The 25,281-nt window shown below is 42.3% G+C and overlaps 1 protein-coding gene across 5 annotated transcripts in view; it reads left to right on the top strand.

The window, feature by feature from the left end:
- The window catches only part of LOC134344535 (meiosis-specific coiled-coil domain-containing protein MEIOC-like), a 98,365-nt gene that overhangs the window by 37,562 nt on the left and 35,522 nt on the right, over positions 1 to 25,281 (top strand). For all 5 annotated transcript variants that reach the window (XM_063044508.1, XM_063044507.1, XM_063044504.1 and 2 more), the window contains one exon: positions 13,999 to 14,100. In XM_063044508.1, coding sequence (XP_062900578.1) covers positions 13,999 to 14,100 — 102 coding nt within the window. The remainder of the gene's footprint in view (positions 1 to 13,998; positions 14,101 to 25,281) is intronic.

Raw genomic sequence — 25,281 nt, 5'->3', positions numbered from 1 at the left:
GCGAACTGATACCGATCCGCGAAGCATGCAGTGGTAGCCGGGAGGCACACAGCACGTCTTTAAGAAAAAAGCTGAAATAAACATGCTAATTAATTAGGTGCCGCCTGGCACGTAATTGTTGGCCCAGATCAGTGCCGATGGCCAATTGCATCGCCTCTGATCTGGGCCGACAATTACGTGTCGGGCGGCACCTAATTAATTAGCATGTTTATTTTGGCTTTTTTTTTAAAGGGGTTCTGTGTGTCTCCTGACTACTGCTGCATTCTCCGTGAATCGGTATCTGTCCGCGGCCTGGATGTTGGGTGGTGGGAGACTGGGGTGTCATCTCGTCATCTGTTTCCATTAGAGCAGGCAGCTCATCTTCTCCTATGACTGCCCGCCTCGATGTCGAAGGTCGAGGTTCGTCGTCTGCTGTGGCTGATGTGGAAGGCTTGCTTCACTGCTGAGCCTCGCGCATTTTTCTATCATACAGTTCTTTGTAAGCACTCAAACCATCCTGCAAATATCCCCTAAACCGACGTACCCTTTCAAAATTAAAGTCGTACCTTATCATTACTCATTCAGTTTTGATTGTTATCCTTTCCTCTTCCAATTGCATCAGCTCTTCATCTATCAGTTCTTGGTCATGGGATGCCAAAACCTCTTCAATGTCGACTTTGTCAGCTTCCACAAGCCAAACTCACTTAGTCCTTACTTCGTTCACCAGGATCAAAACGCTTAATTATATCTAGTTTTACGCTAAGTGTAACACCCTTACGAGCTCTTTTAGGCTTTTCCGATACCTTAGAGCTCATCTTGCAAACAGCTGCTCCCAGGCATGTGTTTAAGCAATGCCGGTGAGAATGCAGTTCCGAATCTGGGGAGAGCGGCTGCTCGGGGTGCACGCTGCCTTTTATCGCGCGCTGCTTTTTTTCGCATGCTGCCTTTCTTCGTAACAGTGAAAACACCTTCTGTTAGCGAAAACAGGGTACTAATGTAGGCCTTTCGTAACAGTGAGGTTTAGTAAAGCGAACGTTCGAAAGGCGGGGGACACCTGTACTATAACCCTATTTTAATCACATTTCCATGCTATTCTATTTATTTGCCTGTCTATTCCAGTCTCATATTGATGGTCTTTTACATACCCCAGCAAAGTCACAAAACCTTTTTTGTTCTTAATGATCCATATGATCTCTGTTGGGGAGTTTTCTGGAATCTTCCCATCAATACTAAATTCCTCGCATTCCTTGGGGAATATTGTGTTGTCACCTTTTTTATCTCTAAATCACCTTTTACATATATTGTCACATTAGACTATTACCTTGAAATCTCACTTAAGTGTCAAAATCTCTAAAAATGTAACTATCCCTCTTCACTATACAGTTTAAAAGCTAATGTAATAGACACTGAATTTCAAAGTAGCTGTTTCCTTGTGATCTAGCCAATTGAATACAAAATTGGCTTGATGATTAGGGTGATAGTGAAGGGTCTTTTGTCAGATTGGTGATAATATCTGTGTTCTGTGGTGTCTCACAGAGACCTGCACTGGGACTCTCCAGGAGGCGCTCATGGCGTGAGGTTCATTCTGGCTTCGCTTCATTCCCTTTACTTCTTTTACCTGTAACCACCCTTATTCACTTATCTATACCTACACTAAAGGGTTAATACTACAGATATATCTTCGAACTTCGATTTTAACTTACTGAAAATGCTGACTAGAAGAGGAGAACTTAAAAATGGGAAAGATTCCCGCGGAAACGGAAAAAAGATGGCGATCCTAAAGCATCTAAGCACATTCCATTAACTTTTGAAACAGTGTCGAAACTTGTAGAGGATATACTTAACCAAAGTTTTGCTGTGTTTGAAGAAGTTTTGAAGACGATTCAAGATGATGTTAAATCGTTTAGATGTGAAATCGATCAACAACAAATTAGAATTTCTGAAATGGATGAAGCCGATCGGAAGAGATCGAAAAATTGAAACTTGAGAAAAATCTAGCTTGGACATCTCAGCAGTTGGAACGTTTTAAATCAAAGATTATCGATCTTGAAAATCGCTCTCGGCGACAGAATCTGTGAATAATTGGGCTTCCCGAAGATGTCGAGACAGGCGATCCTACTAAATATTTCTCTAAATTTTTAATGGATGTGTTTGGTCCAGAAGTTTTGAAGACCCCCCCACCCCCTACTGTTTGATAATGTGCATCGTACCTTACGCCCCAAACCTTCCAAAGATTTTAAACCGAGACCTATTATTATTCGGTTCCACTATGCTTACATTAAGGATCAAGTGATACTAGCTGCTCGGCGGAAAGGTATGATTGAATTTCAAAGTTTCAGATTTCGCATCGTTCAAGATTTCAGCCCGGGAGTTTTGAGGGAATGGATGGCTTTTAAACCGCAGATGTCAGAATTTTATTGTAGGGGCTTCAAATCAGCATTGCTGTACCCAGTGCATCTGAGAATTGATCTGTCGGATAAATCTCATCGTCTGTTTAAGACTCCGGTTGAAGCACAAAGTTTTCTCGACAACCTGCCTTCCTCTGCTAAGGACTAATTAACACACTGTTTTCTTTTTTCTCTCTTTTTTTCTAACTTGCTTTTCAATTTTTTTGGAAAAAAAGCTACATTTAGCTTCCAGATTTAGACTTTTATATTTTGAGGGTTCTTGCTTTGGTTTTCTAGTGTAGGTATTTTTCATATTTTTGAATAAAAGTGTTTTTTTCTTTCTTCTTGTGTTAGGGATTTTGCATTTTTCACCTTTAATCTTTTTGCTTTTGAGAGTAATTAAGTAGTAGATTCATTCTTTGATTTTCCTTTTCTTTGAAACTTTATTGGAAAAGTATTACACTTAAGATGGCAGATTGTTCTCTTCTTCCCCTAAGAATTTATTTTTTCTTGCTGCGTCATTTCTGATCTCATATATATGTATATACTAATAATATGAATTGGTGCTTGGTCTTTTTTTTGACATATGAGTAGGAAGAAACTATTTTATTTTTTGTAATTGTTGTAATCTTTTCTTTACATTTATAGTAATTGCTTTTTTACTTTTTTGACCACGGGTGGTGTTTTTTAAAGAAAGGCATATTTCTTTTGGGGTGCTTTCTGGAGAGATAGGGTTAGATTTAGCATTGGCCACTTTTTGGCTTTTTTCTGGGTTTTTGTGGGGGGGGGGGTTGATATTTTTGTTCTTATTTTTAATTTAGATTTTTTCTTTGAATGGGCTGACTTGAAACTACCAAAATATCCGAAATGTCATAACTTCCAGTTCCTCTTTGAACCTTTTTTCCTCTTCCGGGGTCATGAGTTTGTATTCTGCTTAACCCTTTACATACCTTATGTTCGATTTCACTACTATGGACAAGGTTACTAATTTGGTCTCTTGGAATACAAATGGTTTAAAACACCCGATTAAACGGAAGAAAATTTTTAAGGTATTCCAAAGGATGAATGCTCATATTATTTTCGTACAAGAAACTCATGTGGGGAAAGAGGATAATCAGCATTTTTTTAGGTTTTGGAAGGACCAACAGTACCATTCGAATTCACAGGTCAAAGTGAAAGGCATTTCTATTTTTATAGATCCTTCAATTTCATTTGTGCATCATGAGACTATTTCAGATCTGAATGGTAGATTTTTGCTAATTACTGGTTTATTATTTAACAAAAAAGTTGTTCTGGTTAATGTTTACGCTCCAAATGTTGATTGTCCTGAATTTTTTAAACATCTCTTTACATCCCTTCCTAACTTAAATGATTATATGTTGATTATGGGTGGAGATTTTAACTGCTGTTTAAATCCTTTGATGGATAGATCTATGTCTAATCAGGCACTTCCGAACAAATCGGCTACTCTTATTAACTCTTTTATGGTAGACTCTGGAACTTCAGAAATTTGGAGATTCTTATATCACAACGATAAAGAGTTTTCATTCTTTTCACATGTATATCATCATTATTCTAGAATTGATTACTTTCTTATTGACTCTGGATTAATTCCACTTGTTGTTGACTGCAAATATGATTCCATTGCTGTTTCCGATCATGTGCCATTGAAACTATCTATTAAGTCAATGGATACATCTTCTAGTACTAGACAATGGCGATTTAATACCACTTTGCTGTAGAACTCGGACTTTGTCCATTTTATTGAGGAACAGATTGATTTTTTTTCAAAACGAATTTTACGAGGAAATTTCCAGTGGGGTACTGTGGGATACTTTTAAAGCATATATTCATGGACAAATGATTTCATATTCTGCTGGATTGAAAAAGCGAACTCATAATGAAAAGCTGGTTGACAAGATTAAAGAAATTGACAAGAAATATTCTATTGCTCCTAATCAGGAGCTTTATAAAGAGAGTCGATCTTCAAATGGAACATAGTCTATTACTATCATCTTCGATCGAAAATCAGTCAATTAAAACTAGGAGTCAATTCTATATACATGGTGATAAAACTGGGAAACTACTGGCTAATCAACTGAAATCAGCTTCGGTTAAACACCAGATTGTTAGATTCGTAAAAAAGATGGTACTCTGACGGTTGATCATGATGAGATAAATAAATCCTTTCAAGAATTTTATACTTCTTTATACCAATCAGAATTTCCTGATGATTTCACTATAATGCACGAATTTTAAAGAAATTGAATATTCCAAAATTACCACCCAATGAACATTTAAAATTAGATGTACCTATTACGGTAGAAGAAATAAAGAATGCTATTTCCTCGATGAATTCAGGTAAAGCACCTGGTCCAGACGGTTATACAGTAGAATTTTAAAAATCCTTTTCTACTATACTTTCTCCTTGGTTATGTAGAATCTTTAAAGATGTAGTATCTATAGGTAAATTACCACAATCTTTTTATCGAGCTTCTATTTCCCTAAATCTTAAAAAAGATAACAATCCTACTGAATGTGCATCTTACAGGCCTATATCTTTGCTGAATGTGGATTCTAAGATTTTTTCTAAAATATTGGCAACGAGATTGGAGAATGTATTCCCTCAAATTACATTTGTTGATCAGACTGGATTTATTAAAAATCGTTACTCCTTCTTTAATATTAGGAGATTAATGAATATTGTTTACACTTCTTCACCCAGAGCTCCAGAATGTGTCATCTCATTGGATGCTGAGAAAGCTTTTGATAGGATGAATGGACATATCTGTGTAATATGCTTGAGAAATTCAATTTTAGTCTGATATTTATATCTTGGATTAAATTGATATACCTTACTACTTTGGCTACGGTATTTACCAATAATCAAAAACATAGAACATAGAATAGTACAGCACATTACAGGCTCTTTGGCCCACAATGTTGTGCTGACCCTCAAACCCTGCCTCCCATATAACCCCCACCATAAATTCCTCCATATACCTGTCTAGTAGCCTCTTAAACTTCACAAGTGTATCTGCCTCCACCACTGACTCAGGCAGTGCATTCCACACACCAACCACTCTCTGAGGAAAAAACCTTCCTCTAATATCCCCCTTGAACTTCTCACCCCTTACCTTAAAGCCACGTCCTCTTGTATTGAGCAGTGGTGCCCTGGGGAAGAGGCACTGGCTGTCCACTCTATCTATTCCTCTTATTATCTTGTACACCTCTATCATGTCTCCTCTCATCCTCCTCCTCTCCAGAGAGTAAAGCCCTAGCTCCCTTAATCTCTGATCATAATGCATACTCTCTAAACCAGGCAGCATCCTGGTAAATCTGCTCTGTCCCCGTTCCAATGCTTCCACATCCTTCCTATAGTGAGGCGACCAGAACTGGACACAGTATTCCAAGTGTGGCTTAACCAGAGTTTTATAGAGCTGCATCATTACATCGTGACTCTTAAACTGTATCCCTCGACTTATGAAAGCTAACACCCTATAAGCTTTCTTAACTACCCTATCCACCTGTGAGGCAACTTTCAGGGATCTGTGGATATGTATCCCCAGATCCCTCTGCTCCTCCACACTTCCAAGTACCCTGCCATTTACTTTGTACTCTGCCTTGGGAGTTTGTCCTTCCAAAGTGTACCACCTCACATTTCTCTGGGTTGAACTCCATCTGCCACTTCTCAGCCCACTTTTGCATCCTATCAATGTCTCTCTGCAATTTTCGACAATCCTCTACACTATCCACAACACCACCAACTTTGTGTCGTCTGCAAACTTGCCAACCCACCCTTCTACCTCCACATCCGGGTCCTTAATAAAAATCACGAAAAGTCGAGGTCCCAGAACAGATCCTTGTGGGACACCACTAGTCACAATCCTCCAATCTGAATGTACTCCCTCCACCACGACCCTCTGCCTTCTGCAGGCAAGCCAATTCTGAATCCACCTGGCCAAACTTCCCTGGGTCCCATGCCTTCTGACTTTCTGAATAAGCCTACTGTGTGGAACCTTGTCAAATGCCTTACTAAAATCCATATAGATCACATCCACTGCACTACCCTCATCTATATGCCTGGTCACCTCCTCAAAGAACTCTATCAGGCTTGTCAGACACGATCTGCCCTTCACAAAGCCATGCTGACTGTCCCTGATCAGATCATGATTCTCTAAATGCCCATAGATCCTATCTCTAAGAATCTTTTCCAACAGCTTTCCCACCACAGACATAAGGCTCACTGGTCTATAATTACCCAGACTATCCCTACTACCTTTTTTGAACAAGGGGACAACATTCGCCTCTCTCCAATCCTCTGGTACCATTCCCGTGGACAATGCGAGGACATAAAGATCCTAGCCAGAGGCTCAGCAATCTCTTCCCTTTCCTCGTGGAGCAGCCTGGGGAATATTCTGGCAGGCCCCGGGGACTTATCCGTCCTAATGTATTTTAACAACTCCAACACTTACTCTCCCTTAATATCAACATGCTCCAGAACATCAACCTCACTCATATTGTCCTCACCATCATCAAGTTCCCTCTCATTGGTGAATACCGAAGAGAAGTATTCATTGAGGACCTTGCTCACTTCCACAGCCTCCAGGCACATCTTCCCACCTATATCTCTAATCGGTCCTACCTACACTCCTGTCATCCTTTTGTTCTTCACATAATTGAAGAATGCCTTGGGGTTTTCCTTTACCTTACTCGCCAAGGCCTTCTCATGCCCCCTTCTTGCTCTTCTCAGCCCTTTCTTAAGCTCCTTTCTTGCTTCCCTATATTCCTCAATAGACCCATCTGATCCTTGCTTCCTAAACCTCATGTTTGCTGCCTTCTTCCACCTGACTAGATATTTCACCTCACTTGTCACCCATGGTTCCTTCACAGTACCATTCTTTATCTTCCTCACCAGGACAAAGTTATCCCTAACATCCTGCAAGAGATCTCTAAACATTGACCATATGTCCATAGTACATTTCCCTGCAAAAACATCATCCCAATTCACACCCGCAAGTTCTAGCCTTATAGCCTCATAGTTTGCCCTTCCCCAATTAAAAATTTTCCTGTCCTCTCTGATTCTGTCCTTTTCCATGATAATTATAAAGGCCAGGGAGCGATGGTCACTGTCCCCCAGATGCTCACCCACTGAGAGATCTGTGACTTGACCCGGTTCATTACCTAGTACTAGCTCTAGTAAGGCACTCCCCATAGTCGGCCTGTCAACATTCTGTGACAGGAATCCATCGTGGACACACTTAACAAACTCTGCCACATCTAAACCCTTGGAACCAATCAGGTGCCAATCAGTATTAGGGAAGTTAAAGTCACCCATGATGATAACCCTGTTATTTTTGCACCTCTCCAAAATCTGCCTCCCAATCTGCTCCTCTGTATCTCTGCTGCTACCAGGAGGTCTATAGGATACCCCCAATAGAGTAACTGCTTCCTTCCTGTTCCTGACTTCCGCCCATACTTACTCAAAAGAGGATCCTGCTACATTACCCACCCTTTCTGTAGCTGTAATAGTATCTCTGACCAGTAATGCCACCCCTCCTCCCCCTTTCCTCCCTTTTTATCCCTTTTAAAGCACTGAAATCCAGGAATATTGAGAATCCATTCCTGCCCTGGTGCCAGCCAAGTCTCTGTAATGGCCACTACATCATAATTCCATGTATCTATCCAGGCTCTCAGTTTATCACCTTTGCTCCTGATGCTTCTTGCATTGAGGTACACAGACTTTAGCCCTTCTACCTTACAACTTTTACACGCTTTATTCTGCTTCTCTTCTTCAAAGCCTCTCTAAATGTTAGATCTGGCTCTACTCCATGCACTTCTTTCACTGCTTTATCGCTCTGGGACCCATCCCCCTTTTTACCAGCCACCAGCAGTAAATTCATTCTTGAGGTATATACCTAAAATATATGGTCTTACTTTCTAAGGGTATTTCGCATTTAAAAATGTCTTGTAGGGCATTGTGTATCCCACTCCAATAGTCTTTGATAATGGGGCATTCCCAGAAAATATGATAATGGTTTGCATTTTGATTTCCACAATTTCTCCTGCAAACAGGGAGGTTACTATCATAATGGGATTTCTGGGAGGGTGTAATAAAATATCTTATCAAGTTTTTCTACCCGAACTCCCTCTATTTCTGTGAACTGGTACACTTCCATTGATACCTCTATATTATTGTCCATTATTCCTCAGATATTATTATCCCTCCTTCCTTCTCCCATTTTGTTCTAATGTATGAAGTCATATGTGTTTTAAGATTTGACAAACCCTTATACACGCTTGAAATTATTTTACTGCTGTTGTCTGAATTATATGCTAATGATTTGCATTATCATATAATCTGAGGAAAGACATTCTTTCCATAGAGGGAGTACAAAGAAAGTTCACCAGATTGATTCCTGGGATGGCAGGACATTTATATGATGAAAGACTTGATCGACTAGGCTTATACTCGCTGGAATTTAGAAGATTGAGGGGGGATCTTATTGAAACGTATAAAATTCTACAGGGAATGGACAGGCTAGGTGCAGAAAGATTGTTCCCGATGTTGGGGAAGTCCAGAACAAGGGGTCACAGTTTGAGGATAAAGGGGAAGCCTTTTAGGACCGAGATTAGGAAAAACTTCTTCACACAGAGAATGGTGAATCTGTGGAATTCTCTGCCACAGGAAACAGTTGAGGCCAGTTCATTGGCTATATTTAAGAGGGAGTTAGATATGGCCCTTGTGGCTTAAGGGATCAGGGGGTATGGAGAGAAGGCAGGTACAGGGTTCTGAGTTGGATGATCAGCCATGATCGTACTGAATGACGGTGCGGCTCGAAGGGCCGAATGGCCTACTCCTGCACCTATTTTCTATGTTTCAATGCTTTTCTAAATAGCTCTCTCAAACATGTCCTTGCCTTGGTTACACTTTTAACCATCCTATTAACATACTGTCGCATCTGTAAATATCGATAAAAGTCTTGTTTTTCTAATAAGTCTTTCTCTTTGAGCATTTCAAAACTGAACAGTGTTCCTTCTTTCATTATATTGCAAATAGCTGTTAGCCCTTTAGCTGTCCAGTCCTTAAATTTGGCATCTAGTTTGTTCGGCGTATAATCCAAGTCATATGTACACCATTTAAGAATTGCAATGTCTCTCTCTAGTTTATATTCTTTTATAATAGTTTTCCATATTTTAAGAGTCCATTTCACCCATGGGTTATCAATAGTATTTATGTAACTTTATAGGTTGTTAACACCCAAAATTGCCTGTGTGGGGTGGGTGTTTTTCCATTGAGTGTTATATGATGGATTGCACCAGCATATCACAGCTCTCAATTGTGCTGCAAAATAGTAATCTTAGAGAAGGTAGGCCCCATCCCCCCTTATCCTTGGCTAATTGCAAAGTTTTGAGACGAACTCTAGGCCTTTTACCTTGCCATATATATCTTGATAGCATCTTGCTCCATTCATTGAATTGATTTTGGTTAATCTCTATTGGCAGGGTCTGAAAGAGATATATGTATCCCCCTTGTAAGCCTCAGGCTTGCTCAGCTCTTCTCTCTTCATCCTCTTCGCGCCTTCTCCCCGAAGCCTGTGTGAACTAACAGCTTTCACACAGACAGAAAGAATAACATCTATCCCAATTGGTTAGCAAATGAATACAAGTCCCATTATCACTAATTGCTGTAGAGAACTACTGTCTCAGCAGATAGCAGTACAGGGAAGCCATTTTATTCACCTTAGCAGTCACATAAAAGAAGAAACCCTTACACTCTCCCCCCACCAAATTTAGTCATGTCCTCATGACTTTTAAATAACACGCCAACCCTTCCTGCAGATACAAAAACCCAATCCAGGTACAAACAGTGATATTGCTCCCCAAGCAGTGGACCTTACGCCTGGTCCCACGGGCGCTACATAGGCCAACCTATCTGGGAGTTCCCTAATCCTCTGAGACCAACGTACCCTATCACCTAAACCCTTAAGGCTCGGACATTACTGGGGATACATCAGGTCTGCTTGCCAACTCCTTTCTCAATCTCTCACTCATGCCCCCACTGCAACTCGGAGCCCCCTTTCCCATGTCTGGGGCTCCACTGCTTTTCCTTCAGGGTCCTGCTGTAACCCAGGCTGCCCACAGCTGGCCCTCGCCACTACACCTGACTCAGTAGGAGAAGGGCCAAAGGTCTCTTCCTCAATTAAGGGGAAGTTAGCGAAAGGCAGCACGTACCACACATCCAGCATATCATCCTTCGAATCTGTATTCTTCCTCATTTCCTCGATCGGTATGATTTTCTCCAAACTGAAGCACTTAGCCTGGGCTGCCTGGGCAGCCTCTTCAGCCTCCTGCAATCGAGATGTCAGCTTCTTCTCTGACTCCTCCAACTCTCGCTGCAGTCTCAACAGTTCTGACTCACGCTTCTTAGCCATCTCAAACTGGGATGCAGTTACTCCACCAGCTTCTTCCATCCTGACCTGAAAAGCAGCAGTTAAAGGATGTTCAGCCTCCAGTTTAGTGTTCACTGAAATTATCTCCAGTGTTTTCTTCCTGATGGCTTCTTCCAGGTCAACTTTCAGTTTTTCTACTTCATTTAAACTGTTGATGGGCATCTTCAGGTTCCCTTCAAGTGTCCGCTTCCCTTTTCTGAGATCTGTCCTCAATTGCTTCACCTCCTCGGAAGTGTAGTCAAACTCCCCTCTCTGGGCCCTGGTTTTCTGTTGGCCTTAGTCAGACAGCTTTCTTTGTCTTCCCCAATTTGTAAGTCTTCCAATCTTTTCTGGATTAATTCATCAGTAAGTGGCCGCAGTTTCTGCTTGAAATTCCGGTTCTCTGTCTCCACGTTGACGAGCGTGGACTCTTAAGTCTTCAAGGTTTGTCCCAAAAGTGCGGCACTCAGTCTGCAGCCTGCAGCCTGCACTTCTGAGCAGTCAGTTCAGCGGTGCAAATCCCCTCTCTCCCCAGTGTCTCATTCCGATTGATGACCTGGGTTTCCATCCCCACGTCCACCACCGTCTGTTCCAACACCAGGAAGTTCAACTGGTATGTCGGGTCATTTCTCTCAGATTGCACCAAACTCCACCAGCCAAAAACTACTTCACATTTTACACTTCGCTTCTGTCGCTTTTCCCCCCTCCCTTTCTTCTCCAAGGGAGGGTAGCCACACAGCAGCAGATTCAAGGGGTGCCGCACTTTGCTGTAGTCCCTGGCGAATCTCCAAAAATTACCTGAGAATTCCACAGCTGAACACAGAGCATGCATGAACTGCATCTTTCTCCAGACCTGGCACTCGTCCAAAGAAAGTTTTAATTCTTTAACTCCTTGTTGCCCGGGCTTCGCCACTCACCTCGCATCATAGTCCCCCAAGGCGAATCCAAACCCTAGGTGGTCATCCACATACTCCAGAACTCCAACCACTTCCACATCCCCCATGGTCTTCCCCATGCCCCGCGGGAAGTTTGCAGGGGTCCGGAAATGTCCTTTGACATCTTTTTGGATCGGAAGAATCCTAGGGGACCTGTAACGGCCGTCTTCTCCTTGTTGGCCTCACTCATTGGGATCTGGCAACATCCACTCCTCAGATCCATCACATTAAACCATGTCGCACCACACAAGCAGACCATAGCGTCTTTGGCTCTCAGGGCCGTATTCTGGTCAATGATAGTGCGCCTGTTCAGAGTCCTATCAGTGAGGATCAGCGAAAATCTGTGAGCTCCAACGTTTGTGCTCTGGACATGTTTAAGAGATTATTGGTGCCTTTTATTTGTTTTCCTTTTCTTTTGTTCTCTACTAACCCCATACTTAAATATAAAATCTTAATCGTTCAACCGCACATTGTGGACTGAATGTTATTTCGGGGTACTGATGTTACACAGGGGACACAACATACAGCATCCACCCAGATTTGATTACCTACTTTGGTGGAGCCAAAGGCTGCTCCCCCCCAGACGGAAGCAAGCTGAGCGAGCCTGAGGCTTTCCGTGGGTAGTCTGGGCAGTATATTCATTTTAATAGATTCAATCCTTGAACTGAGACCAAGAAAAGGAATTAGGTTCCATCTTGTTATATCTTCTTTAATTTTTTATATATAGGCTGATAATTGCGTTCTGATAATTTTGCCAAATCTTTTGGCATAATGATGCCCAAATATTTGACAGACTCTGGTTGCCATGCCCAAGGATATCTACTTTTAATTTCTCTTGGTGGGCTATAGTTATATGAAAGTAGTTGGGTTTTTTATCTATGTTGATCTTGTATCCTGATAATTGGCCATATTGTTCAAAGGGTTGCATCAATTTAGGTAAAGAGTATGTTGGTTGCCCTAGACAGATCAAAATGTCATCTGCGTAACAGGCCAATTTATGCTCTGTCCCTTTGATTGTAATTCCCCTGATATCTTCATTTTGTCTGATGTATTGAGCTAATGGTTCCAGACATAATGCGAAGAGTAGCGGTGACCATGCACAACCCTGTCTTGTGCCCCTTTTTAGGGTAAAACTATTAGATAAATATCCATTGATTTTAATCCAGGCAGTAGGATTGTCGTATAGTGCCTGTATAGTTTTAATAATTGTGTCATGTAGACCAAATCTATATAAAACTCTGTAAAGAAAATTCCAAATAACCGAATCAAATGCCTTTTCAGCGTCCATGCTTATCACTACTGCTTCAATTTCAATTTTTAAAATATGATCCATAATGTGAAGTGTCCTTCGTATCTTGTCTTGTGTTTGGCGTTGTTGTATAAAACCTGTCTGATCATTATGTATCAGTATGGGTAGAAACTCTTCTAATCGTTTGGCCGTGATGGAGGTAAATATTCTATAATCCACATTAAGAACAGATATTGGTCTAAATGACCCACATTCCATTTTATCCTTGCCTTCTTTTGGTATAGCTGAGATTATTGCCTCCTTCCAGCTGGATGGCATTTGAGCCTTAATAGTTACTTTACAATAAAGAAAAACATAACTCTACTCTCATAATTAATGCACTTAAAATTAATACTGATAATGAAGATTCACAAAATTATTCAAATATCTATTTTTTTCTTTGGTTTCTATTTGTAAATCTGTTATTCCTGATGCTTATTGTTGCACATCTTGGATAATGTTTGCACTTATTTTAGGTATTAAAGCATTTTAATTTTTAAAAAATTAACACAATAAAGCTTGGGAAATTGTACAATTAAAATTTACCGTTACATTACTACAATTGGGAATAATGGGAGTGATGTTGGCATTAGAGGAGGCCAACTGGATTAGTATTTCAATGGACTGATACTGAGTTACAAGCTGAGAAACATAATTTGGACATTTTTATTTAAATTTTCCATGACTTAGTTAAACTTAATTGAAATTGTTAACAGGTAATGCTTAACAAATGATCTTGACAAAAACAACTCAGTAATACAAGAAATTGAACTTTTAGTTTATTTTGTGTGATGTACAATGTTTTCTGACCCTTCAAAGTAAAACAAAATTGTCTGGATTTTTTTTGAAAAACTTAGTTCTAATTTTCTAAATTGTTTGTTTGCAGTCATTTAAACTTAATTAGTAAGTCAAGGTCTGGAAATGGATCTTTAAAAAATGTTCAGATAATTGTATAATGAAGTATGTTTTTTTTTCAGAGCCCAGATTAATTTATCAGATTCTGGGAATACTCCTGATTTACTTGGACTGGTCTCCAGTATACTGGATGAGCCCGATAAGCCAGAGTCATTTTCTGATTGGTAAACTAGATTTTATTACATTAAATTAAGGCTACCCTTGTATTTAAGTTTTGATATTTTATGCTTATTCTTCTAACTTCCCCTTCCTGAAGTCCACGACCGTTTCCTTAGTCTTATTGACAATGAGTGGAAGGTTATTGTTGCAATACCACTCAATAAGCCAATCTATCTCACTCCTGTATGCCTCTTTGTTGCTATTTGAGATTCCCCCCAACAACTGGCTAATTCATAGATGAAGGATGGCATTGAGCTGTGCCTAACAACACGATCATGAGTGTAGAGAGAGTAGAGCATTGGGCTTAGCAGCTGTATTGATTATTAGTGAAGAGGAGATGTTATCACCAATTCACACGAACTATGGTCTCTCAATGAAGAAGTCAAGAATCCAGTTGCAGAGGCTCAGATTTTGAAGCTTGTTGATTCAAACTAATGGCATGATGGTGCAGAATACAGAGCTGTAATCGACGATAAAGAGCAGCCTGATGAATGCATTGCTGTTTAGAAACATAGAAAACCTACAGCACAGTACAGGCCCTTCGGCCCACAATGCTGTGCTGAACACATACTTACTTTAGAAATTACCTAGGGTTACCTATAGACCTCTATTTTTCTAAGCTCCATGTACCTATCCAGGATTCTCTTAAAAACCCTATTGTATCTGCCTCCACCACCGTCGCCGGCAGCCAATTCCATGCACTCACCACTCTCTGCGTAAAAAAATTTGGCCCTGACATCTCCTCTGTACTACTTCCAAGCACCTTAAAACTGTGCCCTCTCGTGTTAGCCACTTTAGCCCTGGGAAAAGCCTCTGATTTTCCACATGATCAATGCCTCTCATCATCTTATACACCTCTATCAAGTCACTTCTCATCCTCCGCTGCTCCAAGGAGAAAGGCCCAGTTCACTCAACCTATTCTCATACGGCATGCTCCCCAATCCAGACAACATCCTTGTAAATTTCTTCTGCACCCTTTCTATAGCTTCCACATCCTTCCTGTAGTGAGGTGACCAGAACTGAGCACAGTACTCCAAGTGGGGTCTGACCAGGGTCCGATATAGCTCTATCATTACCTCTTAGCTCTTGTACTCAATTCCACAGTTGTTGAAGGCCAATGCACCTTATGCCTTCTTAACCACAGAGTCTACCTGCGCAGCGGCTTTGAGTGTCCAATGGACTCAGACCCCAAGATACCCCTGATCCTCCCTACTGCCAAGAGCCTTACCATTAATACTATATTCTGCCATTATATGTGACCTACCAAAATGAACCACCTCACATTTATCTGAGTTGAAATCCATCTGTCTCTTCTTAGCCCAGTTTTGCATCCTATCGATGTACCGCTGTAATCTCTGACAGCTCTCCACACTATCCACAACACCCCCAACATTTGTGTCATCAGCAAATTTACTAACCCATCCCTCCACTTCCTCATCCAGCTCATTTATAAAAATCACGAAGAGAAGGGGTCCCAGAACAGATTCCTGAGGCACACCACTGGTCACCGACTTCCATGCAGAATATGACCCGTCTACAACCACTCTTTGGCTTCTGTGGACAAGCCAGTTCTGGATCCACAGAGCAAGGTCCCCTTGGATCCCATGCCTCCTTACTTTCTCAATACACCTGCAATGGGGTACCTTGTCAATTGCCTTGCTGAAATCCACGTACATTACATCTACTGCTCGACCTTCATCAATGTCTTTAGTGACATCCTCAAAAAATTAAATCAGGCTCGGAAGGCACAACCTGCCTTTGACAAAGCCATGCTGACTATTCCTAATCATATTATGCCTCTCTAAACGTTCATCAATCCTGCCTGTTAGGATCTTTTCCTTCAACTTACCAACCACTGAAGTAAGACTCACTGGTCTATAATTTCCTGGGCTATCTCTACTCCCTTTCTTGAATAAGGGAACAACATCTGCAACCCTCTAATCCTCTAGAACTTCTCCCATCCCCATTGATGATGCAAAGGTCATTGCCTGAGGCTCAGCAATCTCCTCCCTCACCTCCCACAGTAGCCTGGGGAACATCTTGTCCGGTCCTGGAGACTTATCCAACTTGATGCTTTCCAAAAGCTCCAGCATGTCCTCGTTCTTAATGTCCATATGCTCAAGCTTTTTAATCCGCTGTATGTCATCCCTACAATCGCCAAGATCCTTTTCCATAGTGAATACTGAAGCAAAGTATTCATTAAGTACCTCTGCTATCTCCTCCGGTTCCATACACATTTTTCCACTGTCACACTTGATTGGTCCTTTTCTCTCATGTCTTATCCTGTTGCTCTTCACATACTTGTAGAATGCCTTGGGATATTCTTTAATCCTGCTCGCCAAGGCCTTCTCATGGCCCCTTCTGGCTCTGAGTTTCACTCTTAAGCTCCTTCCTGCTAGCCTTATAATCTTCGAGATGTAACGAGAGCTGTATAATTCATCTCCTTCTACCTTAGGCCACAAAGTTATCAATCACCCCTGCTGTGGACCACTTTCTGGAGGTCCAAGACACCAAGTTCTACAACGAAGGGATCTGTATGCTCCACGGCTGCTGGACTAAGTGTGTAAATGTAGGAGGGGACTACGTTGAAAAATAAATGTGCTAGGTTTTCCAAAATTGACCTCTTCTACCTTAGGCCACGAATGTATCAATCACCCCTCGTACTGATCCAGGCTCTAAGTTCATCTGTTTTGTTCATGGTGCTTCTTGCATTAAAATAGACACATCTCAAACCATCGGTCTGAGTGTATCTCTTCTCTATCACCTCCAATCCTCCCTCCTGCACTGTCTCCAAGCTTGCTCTATTTGTGAGCCAACCGCCCCTTCCTCCGTCTCTTCACTTCGGTTCCTACCCCCAGCAATTCTAGTTTAAACTCTCCCCAATATCCTCAGCTTATGTCTCTGCCAGGATATTGGTCCCCCCTGGATTCAAGTGCAACCCATCCTTTTCAGACAGGTCACGCCTGCCCCAAATGATCTCCCAGTGATCTAGAAACCTGAATTTCTGCCCCCTGCTCCAATCCCTCAGCCACGCATTTATTCTCACCTCACTCTATTCCTATACTCAATTTCGTGTGGCATGGGCAGTAATCACAAGATTACTACCTTTGAGGTCCTGCTTCTCAATTTCCTTCCTAACTCACTGTAGTCTGCTTTCAGGACCTGCTTCCTTTTCCTACCTATGTCATTGGTACCAATATGTACCACACCTCTGGCTGTTCACCTTCCTACTTCAGGATATCGTGAATGTGATCAGGAACACCACAGACCCTGGCACCTGGGAGGCAAACTGCCATCTGTGTTTCTTTCCTGCATCCACAGAATCACCTGTCTTACCCCCTAACTATAGAGTCCCCTATTATTGCTGCCTTCTTCCTTTCCCTGCCCTTCTGAGCCACAGGGCCAGAGGCACGGCCACTGTTGCTTCCCCCCAGGTAGGCCGTTACCCCCCCCCGCCAACAGTACTCAAACAGGAGTACTTATTGTTAAGGGGGACAGCCACAGGGGTACTCTGTAGTATCTGACTCTTGCCCTTCCCTCTTCTGACTGTTACCCACTTAAATGTCTCCCAAGTCCCTGGTGTGACTCCTTGCCTATTGCTCCACTCTATCACCTCCTCACTTTCCCTCACCAGATGAAGGTCATCGAGCCGCATCTCCAGTTCCCTAACGCGGTCCCTTAAAAGCTGCAGCTCGACGCACCTGGCGCAGATGTGGCTGTCCGGGAGGCTGGGTGTCTCCTGGACTTCTCACATCTGATACCCAGTACAGAACACCAGCCTCATAGACATACTTCCTGTTTCTATTCCTCGCAGGTAACTTACCTCGCCTCAACCCGTTATTGCCAAAGCCCTACTACTCTGCCTCAGATCACTCCGTTGATGACCGCTCCGCTAGGCAGTGTCTCCCTTTTATGCCTGAACTTTCCCTGCTATCTATCTCACGATTGATGCTCCAGTTATAGTCGCTGATAGGCCACGTGCAATGACAAACGCTCGCGAAGCTCCCTTTTTAAATAACTGACACCCACCTGTGAGAAATCCCTCTTGGTAAAGCTCTGTTGATGCTGCTGATAGGCCATGTACAGTAAAACTAATTCAAAGTCAAAACAAAACAATTGCTGCTTGCCTGTGACCGTACGGTCTGTTATACTTGCATGACACACCCACAGCTCCAATGATTGCTCCAAACGTCAAACCCTTTATTTGATTCTTTATTAGCAATTAGCAAAAATATAATTAAGTATTATTGAGCGTTATCTCAGCAAAAGATAGGACCTCCGCCAGTCCCAAGCTACAAACTGCCACAAAATAAGTAATAATTTATTCCCTTCGCTTTTGCCATGTCCCCACTCATAAGAGTGGTTACTGTTATGTTTTGTAACCTCAAAACATTAAACTAATTCAAATGAAGATGGAGTTGGGAATCTGAAAATACTGTTGTAACATCTAATTTACTTTAAGCGAGATGCACAAATATCACATGGTAGCGTGATGAAGTGTGCAATTAATGTATTTTACATGTAACCCATAATAAATTATTTAATTGAACAGGAAAGCTTAATCAAGCAACAAATATACAAGATTACTGCAACATACATCAAAGTTGCTGGTGAATGCAGCAGGCCAGGCAGCATCTATAGGAAGAGGCGCAGTCGACGTTTCAGGCCGAGACCTGACGAAGGGTCTCGGCCTGAAACGTCGACTGCGCCTCTTCCTATAGATGCTGCCTGGCCTGCTGCGTTCACCAGCAACTTTGATGTATGTTGCTTGAATTTCCAGCATCTGCAGAATTCCTGTTGTTTACAAGATTACTGAATAGTTTTTAGATACTAAATACACAAGAGTTAACATAATAAACATCGTAAAGATGCAACACAGAATACAGAAAAATGCAGAAAGGTATGTTCCTACTAGAAGGAAGGATGGAGATGGAAAGGTAAGAGAACCTTGGATGTTCAGAGAAGTGAAGAATTTAGTCAAATTGAAAAGAGGAAAGGAATGCTAAGCTTCGAAAGTTAGGATCAAACGAAGCACATGAAGAGTTTAAAAAAGCCAGAAAAAAACTAAAGGAGGGAATTAGGAAAGCCAGAAGGAGCCATGAAAAGTACTTGGCAAGTAGGGTTAAGGTGAATCCCAAGGCATCAAGAGCAAGAGGATAACTAGGGAGAGGGTAGGGCCACTCAAGGATAAAGGGGGGGGGGTACATTTGCTTGGATGCGGAGAATGTGAGTGATGTACTTAATGAGAACTTTGCTTCGGTATTTATCAAGGAAAAGGATATGGAGGACCAGAAGATCAGTGTTGAGTATATAAATACATCAGGATATTTTGAAGTTGAGGAGTAATTGTTGGGCCTCCTAATGAGTATTAAGGTGGATAAGTCCCCAGGGCCTGATGGAATTTACCCCAGGAGGCAAGAGACGACATTGCTTGGACTTTGACGAGTATCTTCGTGTCCTCTCGAGCCACAGGTGAGGTCCCAGAGGACTGGAGAGTGGCTAATGTAGTACCTCTACGTAACCCTCAGGTTCTGTTGGTTGCATAAATCTAGAGAAGACAATCTCTGGCCCTGCCAAATGGGTAGGATTGAGGTGCGAGTCCACCCCGAAACCCCCTGTCTGTGTAGATGCTGCATTATTTGTTTCCCTGTTACAAATCAGTACCACGAAATAACAGACAGTACACAATTTAACTTTATAATTCTTAATTTGACTATACCGTTAGTGAAGAAAAAGCAAAAAAAAGAAAAGAGCCCATTTTAATGAAACAGTCTAATGTGCACAAGTAGGAGCTCATGGTTTCCCTCTCTCCGATCCTCCTTATGGTTCTCCCCCGGCCTTCGTCAGGTCATGGCCCCTCTCCGGCGTCTTTTCTCTTCATCTCCCACCCAGCAAAAGACCCAGATCATCCTGATATCAGACATATGGCACACAAACACCGTCATTGGACGGCTCACATTCCAAAGGACCCGTTATCTCTAACCATAACTCAAGCACTGCTTTTACAGAAAGACCATTACATTAGCAGTGAAACCTTTCCCAGGGTGTTACATCTACTTAAGAAGGAAACTAGGGAAAATCTTGGGAACTGTAGACTGGCAAGTCTCACCGTCAGTTGTAGAAAAATTGCTGGGGAAATTATTATGGATAGAATATGTGAAGCTTTGGAAACCCATGGCCTAATTAGGGAGAGCAAGCTTGGCTTTATGCGTAGCTGGTCGTGTCTTACCAACTTGATAGTGTTTTTTTGACAAGGTGATGCGATAGATTGATGAGGGTAGGGCAGTGGATGTGGTCTACATGTATTTTAGTAAGGCTTTTGACAAAGTCCCTTATGGGAGGCTAATCCAAAATATTAAGATGCATGGGGACTTGGATGAAAATGTAGATAGGTGGGTTAATAAGTTTGCGGATGATACCAAGATTGGTAGAATTGTGGATAATGTACATAGAAACATAGAAACATAGAAAATAGGTGCAGGAGTAGGCCATTCGGCCCTTCGAGCCTGCACCGCCATTCAGTATGATCATGGCTGATCATCCAACTCAGAACCCTGTACCAGCCTTCCCTCCATACCCCCTGATCCCTTTAGCCACAAGGGCCATATCTAACTCCCTCTTAAATATAGCCAATGAACTGGCCTCAACTGTTTCCTGTGGCAGAAAATTCCACAGATTCACCACTCTCTGTGTGAAGAAGTTTTTCCTAATCTCGGTCCTAAAAGGCTTCCCCTTTATCCTCAAACTGTGACCCCTCGTTCTGGACTTCCCCAACATCGAGAACAATCTTCCTGCATATAGCCTGTCCAATCCCTTTAGGATTTTATATGTTTCAATCAGATCCCCCCTCAATCTTCTAAATTCCAACGAGTATAAGCCTAGTTCATCCAGTCTTTCATCATATGAAAGTCCTGCCATCCCAGGAATCAATCTGGTGAACCTTCTTTGTACTCCCTCTATGGCAAGGATGTCTTTCCTCAGATTAGGGGACCAAAACTGCACACAATACTCCAGGTGTGGTCTCACCGTAGTACCTCCCTGCTCCTGTACTCGAATTCTCTTGCTATAAATGCCAGCATACCATTCGCCTTTTTCACTGCCTGCTGTACCTGCATGCCCACTTTCAATGACTGGTGTATAATGACACCCAGGTCTCGTTGCACCTCCCCTTTTCCTAATTGGCCACCATTCAGATAATAATCTGTTTTCCTGTTTTTGCCGCCAAAGTGGATAACTTCACATTTATCCACATTAAGTTGCATCTGCCATGAATTTGCCCACTCACCTAACCTATCCAAGTCACTCTGCATCCTCCTCACAGCTAACACTGCCGCCCAGCTTCGTGTCATCCGCAAACTTGGAGATGCTGCACTTAATTCCCTCATCCAAGTCATTAATATATATTGTAAACAACTGGGGTCCCAGCACTGAGCCTTGTGGTACCCCACTAGTCACTGCCTGCCATTCTGAAAAGGTCCCGTTTATTCCCACTCTTTGCTTCCTGTCTGCCAACCAATTCTCTATCCACATGAATACCTTACCCCCAATACCGTGTGCTTTAAGTTTGCACACTAATCTCCTGTGTGGGACCTTGTCAAAAGCCTTTTGAAAATCCAAATATACCACATCCACTGGTTCTCCCCTATCCACTCTACTAGTTACATCCTCAAAAAATTCTATGAGATTCGTCAGACCTGATTTCCCTTTCACAAATTCATGCTGACTTTGTCCGATGATTTCACCGCTTTCCAAATGTGCTGTTATCACATCTTTGATAACTGACTCTAGCAGTTTCCCCACCACCGATGTTAGGCTAACCGGTCTATAATTCCCTGGTTTCTCTCTCCCTCCTTTTTTAAAAAGTGGGGTTACATTAGCCACCCTCCAATCCTCAGGAACTAGTCCAGAATCTAAGGAGTTTTGAAAAATTATCACTAATGCATCCACTATTTCTTGGGCTACTTCCTTAAGCACTCTGGGATGCAGACCATCTGGCCCTGGGGATTTATCTGCCTTTAATCCCTTCAATTTACCTAACACCACTTCCCTACTAACATGTATTTCCCTCAGTTCCTCCATCTCACTGGACCCTGTAGAAGACTGGTAAAGAACACAGCACAATGTAGATCAGTTGCAGATAAAGGCATGAAATGGCAGATGGAGTTTGACTCAATAAATGTGAGGTGTTGCATCCTGGTAGACCAAATGCAAGGAGACAGTACACGGTTAAGGTCAAGATCCTTAAAAATGTTGCTGAGCAGAAAGATTTTTTTAATAATTTAAAAAATATATATTTTTTTGGCATGTCCATGTGTGTATGCGATGTTGGCGGGATGATGTCTTTTTCATGCCTTTACAAGGCGCGGAGCGAAAGGGAGAGAGACTGTGTGGCGTGCCACTCCTCACACAGCCATTTCGCAGTATTTTTTCCCTTTATTTTATGAGGTTGAGTTGCGAACTTGACACTCAACCCGGCACGGATGGAAAGCATTCTCGGGAGCAGCCCTGACTGGATTCGAACCCGAGATCCTCCGTTCCAGAGTCCGGCGCTGATGTCATTGTGCCACCAGCCAGCCCTGAGCAGAAAAATTTTAGGATTCAAGTTCATATTTCCTTGAAGGTGGCTGCACTGATTGATAAGGTGGTTAAGGCTTATGGAATGCTTCCATTGTTGAGGTTCTGAGTTCAAAAGTCATGCGGTTATATTGCAACTTTATAAAACTCTGGTTTGGCCACATCTGGAGTATTGCATACAGTTCGGGCTGCTCCACTATAGGAAGGAAGTTGAGGCTTTGGAGTGGGTGCGGAAGAGGATGCTGCCTGGTTTAGAGGGCATGCGCTATCATGAGAGGTTGTATAAACTTGGAGTGTTTTCCCTAGAGTGCCAGAGGCTAAGGGGAGATCTGTTGGAGGTTAATAAGATTATGAGAAGCATAGATAGAGTGGACAGAGAGTATCTGTTTCCCAGGGTTGAAGTGTCTTAATACCAGAGGGCATGCATTGAAGATGACAAGGAGTTAGGTTCAAAGTGGATGTGAGGGTTTTTTACTCACTTAAGTTTTTTAAGTGGATGCCTGAAATGCGCTACCTTGTCTGGTGGTAGAGGCAAATACATTGGAGGCTTTCAAGAGACGTTTGGATATGCACATGGATGTAAGGAAAGTGAAGGAAGGTGGACATGGTGATGGTAGGAGAGATTAGTGTTTGGGTGTCTTTGATTTGCTTTTTAGCTGGTTTGGCACAACATTGTGGTCCTGTGTTGTACTGTTCTGTTCTCGTACAAAGCAGATAGAGAACAGTTGCATGGCTCCTACACTGTTGTTATAGCCATAGTCATAGTCATACTTTATTGATCCTGGGGAAAATTGGTTAAGTCCAAATGGTCCACAATAGAGTGAGATTGCATCTATCTGTTGTGGCGGTAGGCAAATTGCAGAAGATCCAGGTCTTTATGTAGGACTTAATTCTCTAGACATGATCAACCTCTCAAAGCACTTTATCACAGTAGATGTCTCCCACAATCATCAGGAGGGAATCTGGATATGCTGTCTCATAACTATTGATCATGGTGCTCAGTTTCTCCAATGCCATCTTGATGTTTGTCAGTCGTGAAGTGTACAGTGCAGCAGGATGATAGCAGAGAACTCCCTTGGCAGACAGATTATAAACAACACTTGACCACCAGATGATTCTGCTTAGGGGAGCAGGACTGAGACAGAACTAGAGGGCATGTATTTATAAGACCATATAGGAACAGAATTAGGCCATTTGGCCCATTGAGTCTGCTCTACCATTTCGTCATGACTGATCCAATTTTCCTCTCAGCCCCAGTTTCCTGCCTTCTCCCCATATCCCTTCATGCCTGGACCAATGAAAAATCTATCAACCTTTGCCTTAAGCAAAGGTTTCAAAGGTACATTTAATGTCAGAGAAATGTATACAACATACATCCTGAAATTCTTCTTTTTCGCAACCATCCACGAAAACAGAGGAGTACCCCAAAGAATGAATGACAGTCAAATGTTAGAACCCCAAAGACCCCCCAACTCCCCCACCCATGCATAAGCAGCAGCAAAGCAATGACCCCCCCCACCCCTATCAGCAACACAAAGCATCGATGCCCCCCACCGAGCACTCAGCATGCAGCACAGCATCAGTAAAGACACAGACTTGCAGTACCCCAAGGACTACTTGTTCACCTGGTAATGTGACGTACCACAGGCTCTCTCTCTCCCTAATAAGGGAGAAAGAGGTATCCCCGTTTCACACCGAGAGGAGAGACCTAACAAACAATTTGTTGATTTACGATGTTAGAAGTCTGCTGTGTCACTTTTTCTGAGCTCTGTGCCCAAAGAACTCGGTTCTCTGGGCACATAGCCAGCAGCTAGCTCACTGCTTTCGATCTTCGTGCACTCCCATGACACACCAGTTTCCTGCAGAAGCACCGACCTCAAGTCTGCCCGCCTCCAGAGCCACGAAATCCCGGAACCCTGGAGGCACACTAATCTTCTGGGCTGCGTCCTTTGTATATCGAATAGCAACCAGTCATGAGACCCTGAGAGTGGGTCCCATTCCCACAAAGAACCGGTGTCAGCATGTAACTCCAGATCAGGATCTTCAAAAGAACCCTGAAAGAGAAGAATAAAGATATTAAAGATAGAAATAGAGCTGTTTTCGAAGATGCAAGCAAAGGAGTCGCCATTAGGCACCATCATCCTCCTAAGCTCCTAACATACATAAAGACTTCGCCTCCAGCTGCCTGTGGCAAAGAATCCCACAGATTCACCACTCTCTGGCTAAAGAAATTCCTCCTCATTTCCGTTCTAAAAGGACGCTCCTCTATTCTGAGACTATCCCACGACTGGAAACATCCTATCAGAAACGGAATCAGATTTGTTATCATGAGCATATGTCGGGAAATTTGTTAACTTAGCAGCAACAGTTCAATGCAATACATAATATCGAAGAAAGAAGATAAAAATAAATAAGTAAATCAATTACAGTATATGTATATTGAATAGATTGAAAATTGTGCAAAAGAGAAATAATATATACTAAAAAAGTGAGGTAGTGTTCATGGGTTCAATATCCATTTAGGAATCAGATGGTAGAGGGGAAGAAGTTGTTCCTGAATTGCTGAAAGTGTGCCTTCAGGCTTCTGTACCTCCTACCTGATGGTAACAATG

The sequence above is a fragment of the Mobula hypostoma genome, chromosome 3 (assembly GCF_963921235.1).
Source record: "Mobula hypostoma chromosome 3, sMobHyp1.1, whole genome shotgun sequence".
Classification (NCBI taxonomy): Eukaryota; Metazoa; Chordata; class Chondrichthyes; order Myliobatiformes; family Myliobatidae; genus Mobula; species Mobula hypostoma.
Note: the sequence above shows the minus strand (reverse complement) of the source record. Positions and strands in the feature narration are given on the sequence as shown.